Source organism: Populus trichocarpa, chromosome 19, assembly GCF_000002775.5.
Source record: "Populus trichocarpa isolate Nisqually-1 chromosome 19, P.trichocarpa_v4.1, whole genome shotgun sequence".
In the NCBI taxonomy this organism is placed as follows: domain Eukaryota; kingdom Viridiplantae; phylum Streptophyta; class Magnoliopsida; order Malpighiales; family Salicaceae; genus Populus; species Populus trichocarpa.
This window is the reverse complement of record NC_037303.2, coordinates 5,507,025-5,519,471: the sequence shown is the minus strand read 5'-3', so window position 1 is coordinate 5,519,471 and position 12,447 is coordinate 5,507,025. Positions and strand designations below refer to the sequence as shown.

Genomic DNA, 12,447 nt, shown 5'->3' with positions numbered 1-12,447 from the left:
GACAATTCAAACCATTCTTATATGATATCAGAGTCATTCTCTAAGAAATCTTAATCTTAATTGTCTCACTCATAGCCTTATTACTTATAAAAAAGATCAGATGCATTGACAAAAATTATGTTGTTTGGGAGTTGTGTTAAGCCAACGCGATCATTACGCACACTTGAAGAAATGAATAAGAAGTTTTGCTTTTCCAGGTGTTCTTTCTCTTCATGAGAAACGGTTATAACACCTATTTTGAGAGAAAAATGAGTTGATACAAAATAACTTAGAGTATTGAGCACACTTTCCTAAAACAACTACAAGTTTACCACCTTAGCTGATAATAAATAAAGTGTAAAAACTCATGTGATAAGATTTTTAGCTATAAGGGAATATTTAAAAATACTTTAATGTGCAAGAGCATATAATAAAGTTCATGCTCTTTATTTAAGTTAAAATACCAAAATATATAATGAAATAATTTTTCATGAGGTATTTTTCACAGTGTAATATTTTGTGCTCTTAAAATATTTTTGGATGGAAATTCAGTAATAAAATATTTATTGAGTGAAATTCATTTTATGATGCTAAATTAGATCCTATAAAGACTTGATTATAAAAAAATATAAGCTTGAAAAACTTCAAATTAAGTTTGCATCTCTAAGGAATCCATAGCTTCAATTTGATGTAGAATAATTTCTACAACAATAATACTTTGATATACACATTAAATACACTTAATATATTATTATCATCAAAACAAATAATTCATAGGTGCATGATAACCTTTAGGCTAACAGTAAATGAGATTTGATGCGTATAAATCTTTACATATAGATTCATAATTTAATAAGTATGTCCATTAATTTCCTAAATAAAAAAAAATAAACCCTTTTTTTTATTTCTCTATCATTGACTAACCATCATTGTCCAACCAATAACAACAAAACCAACCACCATTGTTCAACCAATAATAAAACACCATCTCTAATTTTGACAACAAGAAATAACATCAATCAACCCAATCAATAGCAATAGCAATAGCAAGATGTGAAATGATTAGATCAATTTACAAAAGCTCAATTCAATTCCTTACTATTTCACCATATGTCTCACTTATCAAAATCCATTTCATTTTTCACTAGTTCATCGTGTATATAATCATCATATCCTTATTCACTTGGATCCACTTCATCTTTAGCTAATTGCATCATTTTCACCTAATATGAGATAAGAGCACATCAATGAACAGTTAGGGGGAAACAAGTACTAAAGCAATATTGCTTAATTTTAACACCAACACTACTAGCAACATATCCAAGGCAGAGGTAGAGATGTTGGGTATAAAAATGGGAGGTATGGGTGCCTCTTGGTCTACCTAATGCAGTTAAACTCGTAAAAACTGAAGGTTTTGAGCATTTGGGTAAAGATCTGACATAACTATATGGAGATTTGACCCAGACAAACTATATAGATGGCCTAAGAGATGTTTTTATGGACCAATAGGACAAATATAAGCTCAAAAGGAGGTTTGATCATGCTAGACTAGGTTAACATCTTAAAACAAATATAACAAAAGATCAGATTTAGATTTTTCCAAGTGATTCTATAGGAAATTTTCATATAGGGAGTTATTCTATTATATATCAAACCATTGGATCTCCTAGAATTAGGTCCATAAGTTGTTGTTTGACCTAATTTTGTTATTTTTCCTAAATATTTTCAAATGTATTATTTATTTTTGGATTCTATTTTAATTTTCTTAATGCCTTAAGACTTTAAGTTGTTTCCTAGTAGAGATAAATTTGTTTGGCCTATTTAAAGGTCTTGTAAACTTCTTGAGGAAATATCCACCATATATTTGTTTTTCAAATAATAAAGTTATGAATTTAAAGTTCATATATGCAACTTTTTTCGCTCATTAAAATTTATGTGTTATTGTTGTCCTATTAGCTTTCACATGTATCACCACCTCAATCTATTTGGTTTCTTGTTCAAATAAACTCATAAAACCAACTCTAATTTAGAAAGTATGATGGCTAAAAAAGAGTGTGCTGCTACTTGCGTATTTTTACCAAAAAATACTACAAAAGATATATTAATAAAATCATCCCAAACAAACAATTTGGAATTGCCATTTGCACAAATGCCTATTTGAGTTTTTCATGTAAAAAAGATAAATAGCAATAGTACTTGAAGAATAAAGTAGGAAGCGAAATCCATTGATTTACATTAAGATTCTATGAATAATAACCCATGAAAATAGATGTGGTGAGATTTTGTGTTTATGGGGAGGAGAGAAAGAAATCATGTCTGAAGAAAGAGGAATCGAGTTTGAAAAAAGATTTATGATGTTTGTATTATATTATATATGAGGGTAGATTTGTCATTTTATTCAATTTAAAATCTTAGGTTGACCTAGGATGTAAATTATAATTTTAAAAAGGATGCAGACAAAGTGAAAAGAATTACTAAATTAAAGGATATAAAATGTAATTTTTTCTTATTTTAACAAACTACACACATAACAAAGATGCTAATGTTTTGCAAAACTTGATTTCAAAATATTTATTTTTCTATATTATTGAATATATAGAAATAGCATGTGTGTGTTATTATATGATTTAACTTTCACTTTTTTAGTTTCTTAAGCTAAAGAATTAATGTAATAAATCATACATATATGCATACACATAACAAGTAAGATGAATAAGCTATAAATAATCTAATATAATTGAAATATACTTTTAAAATATATTTTTTATATTTTACCATCTTTATTCATTATTTTATATCTCAAATGCTTAACAATATAATTTAATTAAATATTATTTATTTTATTTAAATATTTATCACCACAACATAATAACAAATTATCAAATGTTGTGTTTTCTCTATAACACAACACAATAGAGCATCAAAAGCATAAAATACCATAAGAATACCAAAGTCTCTTAAACTTTAGTGTTAGGACTTAAGGACATTGAGACTCTTTGTACTACTGCTTTCTATGGCTTGGTGTGGTGTGATTCACTAAATATAAAAAGCATTAGCAAATGTAGTGTTTTGAAGCTAAATGTTGAGCTTTATTTTTTTAATTAATAAAATAATGAACTTCATTAGTAATATAAAATAAAACTAAAATGCATCGGTTATTTTTTATCGTTTTCTCCCCCATTGTGGATTGCATGTCTTTTTTTTAATGGAAACCTTCATTTTTTGTCCTTCAAGTTTTCTATTTTTATATTTTAGTCCTTATGATTTTAGGTTTTTTTTTGTTTTGATCCTAAAACTTCATTTTTCATCACGTTTGATTTCTTTGATTCTAAAAGATAAGAAAGAAAGTCATAAAAAAAAAAAAGGAGAGAGAGGTTTTGATCAACCTTATTCCAATCACAAAAAAATAAAAATCTTGGTTTCAATGCATTCGTCTTGAAGAAGGGAACTCAATGGAAGTAGTTTTTTTCCCGAACCATGCTGAAAACAATAAATAAGAGCCCTTAATTGTTTTTTTTTTAAATTCTGTTTGATTTTGAGTTTTAGAGCAATTAAAAAGTGTTTTAGGACTGAAATGGCTTTATAGAGGTTTTTAGAATATTGTTAAGGTGTTTTTAGGTTAAAACAAGTTTAGTTTTAGTTTTTTAAGTTCTCAAAACTTGAATCCTAATTTTTTTTAGCACTAGAGATAGCTGAAATTTAAATTAGAAGACAAAGTGTTGTCTATCGCGTCATCTATTTTATTAAAAAAATTCATGCAACAATATATCATTCACCCATTATAAAAAAAAAAAAACAAAAAAAACAAATAGGCAAATAGACCTAGCCTTCTATACCAATGTGCACTTGATCGTTTTTTCTTGGACAAAATATGTTGGCCTTTCTTCCAAGCCTAGGCATGATTGGCCTTTTTGTTAAATAATCCTTAATTGTTTTTTTTTATTTTATTTTATGTTATTAGCTTTAGAATAAAATTCTCATCAAGTAAACTTGTAAAATTAATATTTAAAGAATTATCCAATTATGTTATAATTTTTAAGAAATATGAAGCCTTTTATGGTTATGTTAACATTTACTTTATTAGTAATTATGTATTAACCTAATATAAAGAGTTTTGTTTTTTAAATTGCTTATAAATATTTAATGAGAATAAAACATTTATTTTGGTATTTTTTATTGTGAGTTTTTTTTTTCTAGATATATTACTCCTATATTTTTCATAGAAATACATAAAAATGGTTGATGTATGTTTCCTTTTATTTCTAATCCAAACTTGCTTTCATAATCATAATAAAATTTTATCTAAAAAACAATACTTCTAATAAAAAAAAACATTTTTGGTCAAAATAAAAAAGAAATACATGAATAAGGAAAGTAAAGAGAGTTGTTTAATTAAAAAATATGTTTTCCTCTCTAATTAAAATCATTAGGATTCTTATGAATTTTTTTTTAATTGTTATTACTTTTATTCAATGAATTATGATGTTAATAAAATATGTTATTGTAAAGTGTGTGTGTGTGTATCAATAAAAAAAATAATTTCGACTAAGAAATATAATTTTTTCTCATAATATAATTTTATTATAGGAATATCTATCTTAATTGTTATATAATTAAATGAAGATATATTTAAAAAAGCACTACACGGGGAGACTTGTATTAAAAAATAAAAAAAGAGAGTAAGTTCTTTTAACCAAAATCAAAACACTTTTTAACATTTCTTAACCATAAACAGATAAAAAAAAATTAAAATCACAAAAATACCAAACAATCACTTCCTAGGCATTGTTTATTTGATGGAAACCAATTCTCTCGTCTTTTCTTTATTTGGTAAACTTCAAAAAATTACTTTTCAAGAAAGTTGTTTTCAACAAGACACAGCCATTTCCCAAAAAAAAAAAAGTGTTTTTCTCTACACTTTCCATTTCTTTAACAAAGAATAAACCCCACACCTTAAAGGAAACAAGCCATTCTAAATCTTAGGGGTAAGAAAAAAACAGAAAAATTGTTTAAACCAAGAAAACCAGAAAAATAATAACTGAAAAAATCGAATCGTGAAAAAAACCAGATTAAACCGATTAAAATTTTGAAAAAACCGACCGGTTCGGTTTTGGTTTTATAAGCCTGAAACCGAACCGAACCAAAATCGAAAAAACTGAGTCAAACCGGTTCAAACCAGTTTTGTCATAAAAAACCGAACCGAACCGAAACTGGTCGGTTTGAACCGGTTTTGTTTTTTTTTAAAAAAAAATTTTGGTTTGGTTACAATTTTTTTTTATAAAAACTGAACCGAATCTAAAATGATCACCTCTAGTAAATCTCTCTCTATAGCCTTTTTTTTCTTTTCTTTTATGATATTTGCAAAATCTCTATTGAAGCTTTCTTGAATCCTTTTTTCTTTGGTAATTTTTTTCCTTAAATCTTGCTCTCTATCACCCTTTTCTCTTATTTTTTCTATTTTCCTCTTCTTATAGGTGGTTTTTTTGTGATTATGGTGTGAATCTTCTAATTTTGTTTTTGTTTTTTTTTTGGGTTTTGTTTGGTTTCAGGAAAGTTATTCATATTCTTTTTTTTTTCATATTCTTTATTAATATGAGTAAAGTGCTTTATCAAATAAAATAGCACAAGAATTTCCTTTTAGAAAGGAATTGTTTACTGTAAAATCTATGAGATGTCATTGGTGGTAATCCCCACATACATTCAACTTTATTGTAATCTAATTCTTAAAATTATCAACAAAATATTATATTATTAGAATTGATGAAAATGCTAGCTCTTGTTATATTATTAATCAAATTTAATGTTTAATATATGTTAAATAAATTTAAAAAATAATAAAATATTAATAGTTTATTTTTTAACGTATTTTTTATGATATTATAAAATATTGAAAAGTATTTATTTATTTTTTATAATATTATCAAATATTATAAAATAATTTATTTTTCATAAATTAAAAAAAAAATCTTTAGGCATTTATAATATTATGTTTGTGTTTGGATTATTTTTAAAATATTTTTTATTTTAAAATATTTTTTATTTTAAAATACATTAAAATCATCTAAAATATTAAAAAATATTTATTTTAAACCGCTTTTAAATAATGCCAAACACACCATGATGTAGGGCGGGGTAGTGTCGCATAAATAAATAAAAAGCTTCACCCTCTTACGCCAGTCTTTCCCGCCACTACAATCCCTTTCACCTCTCTCTCCGGAAGAATCAAAAGAAAGATGTTGTGGGTTGACAAGTACAGACCCAAAACCCTAGACCAGGTCATCGTTCATCAAGAAATCGCCGAAAACCTCAAGAAACTGGTACCTCCCCATTTTGTTTTAATCTATATTTAGTGTTAATTTGTGGTATTTTGATTAATGTTCTGTTTATTGTACTCTAATGCCTCTCTTTTTTGGTATTTAGGTCACTGAACAAGACTGTCCACATTTGCTCTTCTATGGGCCCTCTGGTTCTGGCAAGAAAACCCTAATCATGGCCCTTCTCCGCCAGATCTTTGGCACCAGTGCCGAAAAGGTCTCTCGCTTCTTTCTTTTTTTTTGTTGTTTTTTACTGTTGTTTCTTTTAATGTTTGTTTCTCTACTTGTATTTGTGCTGCCTCATGCCTCTTGTTTGGTTACTGAGAAAATAAATGATGGGAAAAATAACACAATCTGGATTTATGGGCCCTTTTTTGTTGTAATATTCTGCATTTTTTAATTAGTCAACGGTTTTTGTTGTTTTTTATCCTGGGTTTTAACTTACAACTTGTGGGGTGTTAAGACTTTTAGTTAACTCTGGTAATTGTTTGGTTGCAGGTGAAGGTGGAAAATAGGACATGGAAAATCGATGTAAGTCTCACCTCTTTCTATTTTATTTTTTAAAAATTTTGGTTGCTGATTTTTTTTTTCACATGTTCAATAATCTTTTATGGGATGTGTGTAGTTTGTTTGCTGTTTCCAGAATGCACTTGTTCTCTGACATCTTACGTTTCACTGAGGATAGAAGTTGCCACATGAATAGGTTTTTGGTCAGATTAATTAGAGTTCTCTGATATGTTTTGCCCATAGGGATGGGTACTAGTGAAAGTGTTTTATTTATTATTTATTTAATTCAAATCTATGGTAATGTTTTGCTCCTTACTTTATACAATGATAAGGTAGTTTTCTTACATGGTTTAAGTTCAGACAGTATTTTGGCATTGCAGCTGAGTTAGCAGTACGAACTCTAATGATCAATTTTTTTTTTAAAATCAACTATACCTTTGCTAATTCTTTGTTTTCTATTCTCATTTATGATTTCATTTCAGGCTGGAAGTAGAACCATTGATCTAGAGCTGACCACATTGTCAAGCACAAATCATGTGGAGCTGAGCCCTAGTGATGTAGGATTCCAGGACAGATATATAGTTCAGGAGATAATTAAAGAGATGGCTAAGAATAGGCCAATCGATACAAAAGGAAAAAAAGGATATAAGGGTAATTTTGGATTGTTTAATCTTTCTTTCAACGTCATGATTCATATATAATTTTACATCTTCTGTACTTTGTATCTGATATTCATAGCAAACCAAAATGCGTACTTAATTATGACCAGTTGAGAAGAATATGTGAATGTCTGAGATGGATGCTGTTATTGTGAAGATTTTGCTACAATTTATTATTCACTGTCTCTGAAAACTAGAACATAAAATAAATGTTCACTGTCTTCATAGGTTCAAGTTGCATCTGCATATCTTTAGGTGATCACTGACATGCAAGTGGCTTCTGAGGCAAACGACCAATTCCAATTTGATTCTTTATTTGCAACCTTGCAAGTGTTCTTCTTTATTTGCTTACATTTTTCAGTTGGTTCTCTCTTTTTATTTATTTTTTTTTTCAATTTTTTTTTGTCCAGTTGAATGGCTGGGATGGTTGTAATTAAAGCATTCATTCTCATTGACTAGCTATTTCTGGAACTTTACTGTTGATATTTTACTTTGTGAGGGCAGTACTAGTGCTCAATGAGGTTGACAAGCTTTCAAGAGAAGCACAGCATTCTCTTCGTAGAACAATGGAAAAATACAGTGCCTCCTGCCGTCTAATTCTTTGCTGCAACAGTTCTTCGAAGGTTACTGAAGCAATTAGGTCTCGCTGTCTGAATGTGAGAATAAATGCACCTAAGGAGGAACAGGTTGGATAAGTTTTGTTTTCTTCTTGGAAACTGATATATGTTCCAGATTAGTTACATTTGAATAGCCCATGCATTTGCCAACACATAAAATAACAATTATTTGTTTATTTATTACTAGGGGATGGAATTTGACTTGGAAATTCAAACATGCATTGGTCTTGTGCCTGGATAGAGTTTTTAACACTAATTATCTCATGAATCTCTTCCTATCACTTTTTTCTTACTTATATTTTGTGGAATTGGCCATATGAGACAATAGCACTTAAGGAGTGTTAGCTGAGATAGTCAATTTTATTATTATTCCTTCTTATATAACTAGTTTTATGAAATTCCTTTGTCCAGATTGTTAAGGTATTGGAATTTATTGGAAAGAAAGAAGGACTACAGCTTCCACCTGGATTTGCAGCTCGCATAGCAGATAAATCAAATAGGAGTTTGAGAAGAGCTATACTTTCATTTGAGACTTGCCGTGTTCAACAGTTAAGCTCCATACCATCTCTATCTGATTAGTACTGCTGTTTCTCATTTTCTTTTTGCAACTCTCTGCTGGAAAAGGTTAGCATCACATGGCTTCTAGTAATGCTCTTATATTCCGTCATTGTGCTTGTAGATATCCGTTTTCAAGTAATCAAGCAATTCCTCCAATGGACTGGGAGGAGTATGTTTCTGAAATATGTTCAGACATTATGAGGGAGCAGAGCCCTAAAAGGTTTGGTATTACAAACATCCTATGTCGTGTAATGTCTGATAGAAAATGAAGATTTGATTTTTATAGCCTTTTAAATCATTTTTCTTCATTTAAACTTTCTAACCAAACACATTCCCCATATGCTTTAGGCTGTTTCAGGTTCGAGGGAAATTGTATGAACTGCTTATTAACTGTATTCCACCAGAAATTATTCTGAAGGTAAGGAACCTTCAGTGTATTTTTCCACAACTTCCATTTTCTTGCTTTATCCTTGGCTTGAAGTTTATTTTATTTTTTTATATCTTGTCTCAGAAGCTACTTTCTGAATTATTGAAGAAATTGGATGAGGAATTAAAGCATGAAGTCTGCCATTGGGCTGCATATTATGTACGTTATAATTGCTCATTTCTTGTTTTATCTGCTTTTGTTACAATCCTCCTTTCTCCCTCTGAGAAAATTGATTAGTTAGTTGCATTTGCTTCATTTGATTTGTGCCAAGTTACACTCAAATGGTCTGCACGATTGGTGAATAAAATTAAACACCGACTTTAATCATATTGATCTCAATTCAGTTCTTTAACTGTAAACCAAACTGATTTTGTTCACTTACTGTCTAGATCATTTTCTTTTTACATAGATATTTTTTATTGATTAGAAACATCTCACTGCACATATGCGTGCAAGCACCACAATGAGAGACTTTGTGCTAATAACTACTGTTTATCACCTAATTGATAATGAACCTACCGGGAGGGGGGGGGGACATAAAGTAAAATACAAGGATATGGCTTACATTGTTGTTTGATTCAACATCATAGCAGAAATGTTTGTGGTCTCTTCGAACGACCTCTAAAGAATTAGGCAATTGCATGCACGTAGTTGGTTTCTGGTTTTGTCTCAGTTGCTGATTCCTCATGCATGACGTGTTACAAGTGATGCTCAGAAACCTTTGAAAAAGGAGTGAGATATATGAATGTATAGTAACAAGAATGTGAAAATTTTGATTATAATGATTTATTTTGGATCTAGCATTTATGAATTTAGACCCTGTTTGTTTTTGCGTTTCAAAAGTGCTTTTGAAAAAATTTGAAAATTTTTTATTTTTTTCTTTACTTCAAATTAATATTTTTTTGGTGTTTTAGATCATTTTGATACGTTGATATCAAAAATAATTTTTTTAAAATAAAAAATAAATATTATTTTGATATATTTTTAAGTAAAAAGCACTTTGAAAAGCAACCGCAACCACACTTTAAACAGGCTTACTAGTGAAAGGGAAGCGTTAGCTACTATTGACAATGTGAATGGCTTGGGTTGTTTCTTAGATATAATAAAATGCATCTCATGGTCATTTTTTGCCCTTTCCTGCCATTCTTCTCTAAATATTTTTCATATTCCAACAGGAACATAGGATGCGTATGGGACAGAAAGCCATATTTCACCTTGAAGGTACTTTATTTTTCTTGAAATCAATTTGATAGAATCAGTTGTCACAAGTACAAACTAATTTGCTTTGTTGGTTTCCATTTCTTTCCAAGTATATTAAGATTGCAGCACGAAGCTTACTCCATCCCAAAATGTTTTTGGACAGTTTCTCTGTTGAAGCTGGAGTACTCAAAGTATTTTTAGGAAATTGCATAGATGAACACATGGCCTTCTGTACTTGTTTTTTTACCTCAACTTGCTGAATTGCATAAAATATTAACACAGGCATCATCATATTTCTTAACATTTCTGAGTCATCTAATTGTCCACCATTTTTTTTCACCATTTTCTCTTGAGATTTGTAACCTTTTCATTTGAGTTTTACTTTTACTAATTCGAAATCTATCTACTTCAGATCACGATCTTTGATATAGAAAATTGTGAGCCTGTGCTGTTTTGTTGTCCTAGCATCTTGGTTTGCGAAGTGTGAATGCTTGAATATGGATTTCATATCTATTCCCATGACTTGCGGAAGATATCACTGCACAATTCATTAGAGAAGCACTCTGTTATTACGATTAAATAATTGTGTTAGGAAATATTTCAGAGAGATATATGATTGCTTGAAACCGAATGTCAGCTCCCATGTGTAGAAACAGAATGTCTTTTCATAGAGCCTATTGAGCTCAAATAGCTCTTTGACACTTTATTTTATGATTTATCTTCCAGCGTTTGTGGCCAAGTTCATGAGCATCTATAAGGCTTTCCTCATTGCTACATTTGGCTGAAGAAGGTTGCAACATCTTAGCGCGCATGGTTTAAAGGCGTAGGGAGGAGGAAGAGGGAGCAACTCTACTCCTATGGAGACGTTTTCTCGCAGTGTCTTCCTGTAGCTGAGTTTGTAGTCGTATTTATGATCTATGAAAAATGCAAAGATTGCTGGCACTGTTACATATAATCAACGTGATTGCAAATCATGGTTATCGGTTCGCTCTCTTGTCACCTGCTGCCATTTTTATTCTTCCTCCCAAGTTAAGAGCCTTTCAATAAATTTGGCTGGGTATCCTGTACCTCATTGGTTTAATACTTGTCTTTCTTGAAGCAAGGTTGCAATCTTGGCGTTTGTATAAAAATGAAAAATTTGTTTGTAGAACGGGCGCATGGGTCTTGCGGAACCCAACCCTGGTTTCAGCAATTTTATCATGATAATGGCTGTGGTTAATTTTTTTATTAGAATTTTTTTTGGTTGATATTTTGATACTTCACAAGGAATCGTGTACAGGTTATATGTTATTTAATTAGCTGTCATGATTAGTTGAGTTAAATTTTTTTATTTTTTATAAAAAGATATATATGCAATTTTTTTTAAAATTATTTTCATAGTTTAAAAAATTTAACAAATAAAAAGTTTATGGATGAATTAGAAAAACCTCTTTTAAAAAGTAAACATATAATTAAAAAATTAATATTATTTAAAAGAAGTTTTCTAAATAAAATAAAAGAAAAAAAGAGTATTAATGTAAATATAATAAAAAAAAAATTTAATAAAAAAATTAGGTGAAAAAAGGGTTAGGTGCTGCTGGGCTTGGAAAATCAAGTTAGCTTGAATGGGCGTCCACATACAAGCCCGCTAGGGTAGGGCTGGGTGACCAGGTTTTTTTTTTTTTAATTTGTGCCTAAGGTAAACAACATGTCGTCCTTTTTTTTAAAAAAAAAACAGATGACACGTTATCTGTTTTGATCAGATTTCGGTCACTGTGGTAGCTGGAAAATCAGGATTTATGTTCTATTGACCCAAAAACTTGTTTTCCAACCTATTTTTTTTTTATATAACCAAAAACACCTTATAAATCATAAAAAAAACCTATCAATGACCTTAAAAAACCTAAAAAACCATTCAAAAAACCAAACTCAACACAAAAACAAAAATCAACCAGAGTTCATATATGTTTTTTTCACAAACTTTTAAGGTACAAAAACATCTAATATGAACTCTCCTCATCAATTGGAACAATTGGACACAAATCTTTAATTTTAGTGGCCTAAATCAGTGCCAACGATAAGTTTCTCTCTACCGCCAGAATTCGACGAGCCCTCTCTCTCCTCTCTTAACCAGGGATCAAAATGGAATTGGAACAATTTTGAGGAACCAAAATTATATAATTTGTGTGATTGTTTAAGTTGGATGA

General features: G+C 29.6%; 1 protein-coding gene across 1 annotated transcript; it reads left to right on the top strand.

The window, feature by feature from the left end:
• Nucleotides 1-6,106: 6,106 nt before the first annotated feature.
• Nucleotides 6,107-11,488, top strand: LOC7491062 (replication factor C subunit 3). Its single transcript, XM_024591051.2, has 11 exons — nt 6,107-6,296; nt 6,400-6,510; nt 6,792-6,824; nt 7,283-7,451; nt 7,964-8,145; nt 8,488-8,624; nt 8,756-8,854; nt 8,983-9,052; nt 9,146-9,220; nt 10,237-10,282; nt 10,988-11,488. The coding sequence occupies exons 1-11, from the start codon at nt 6,213-6,215 to the stop codon at nt 11,044-11,046; spliced, it is 1,065 nt and encodes a 354-aa protein (XP_024446819.1). The 5' UTR covers nt 6,107-6,212; the 3' UTR covers nt 11,047-11,488.
• The last annotated feature ends 959 nt before the right edge of the window (nt 11,489-12,447 follow it).

Excerpts from the sequence above, each read along its gene's own strand:
- LOC7491062 (XM_024591051.2), top strand. The coding sequence starts at position 6,213 with ATGTTGTGGGTTGACAAGTACAGACCCAAAACCCTAGACCAGGTCATC. Across the intron at positions 8,146-8,487 it reads ATGCACCTAAGGAGGAACAG|ATTGTTAAGGTATTGGAATT; the intron begins GTTGGATAAGTT and ends TCCTTTGTCCAG. Across the intron at positions 8,625-8,755 it reads GAGACTTGCCGTGTTCAACA|ATATCCGTTTTCAAGTAATC; the intron begins GTTAAGCTCCAT and ends TTGTGCTTGTAG.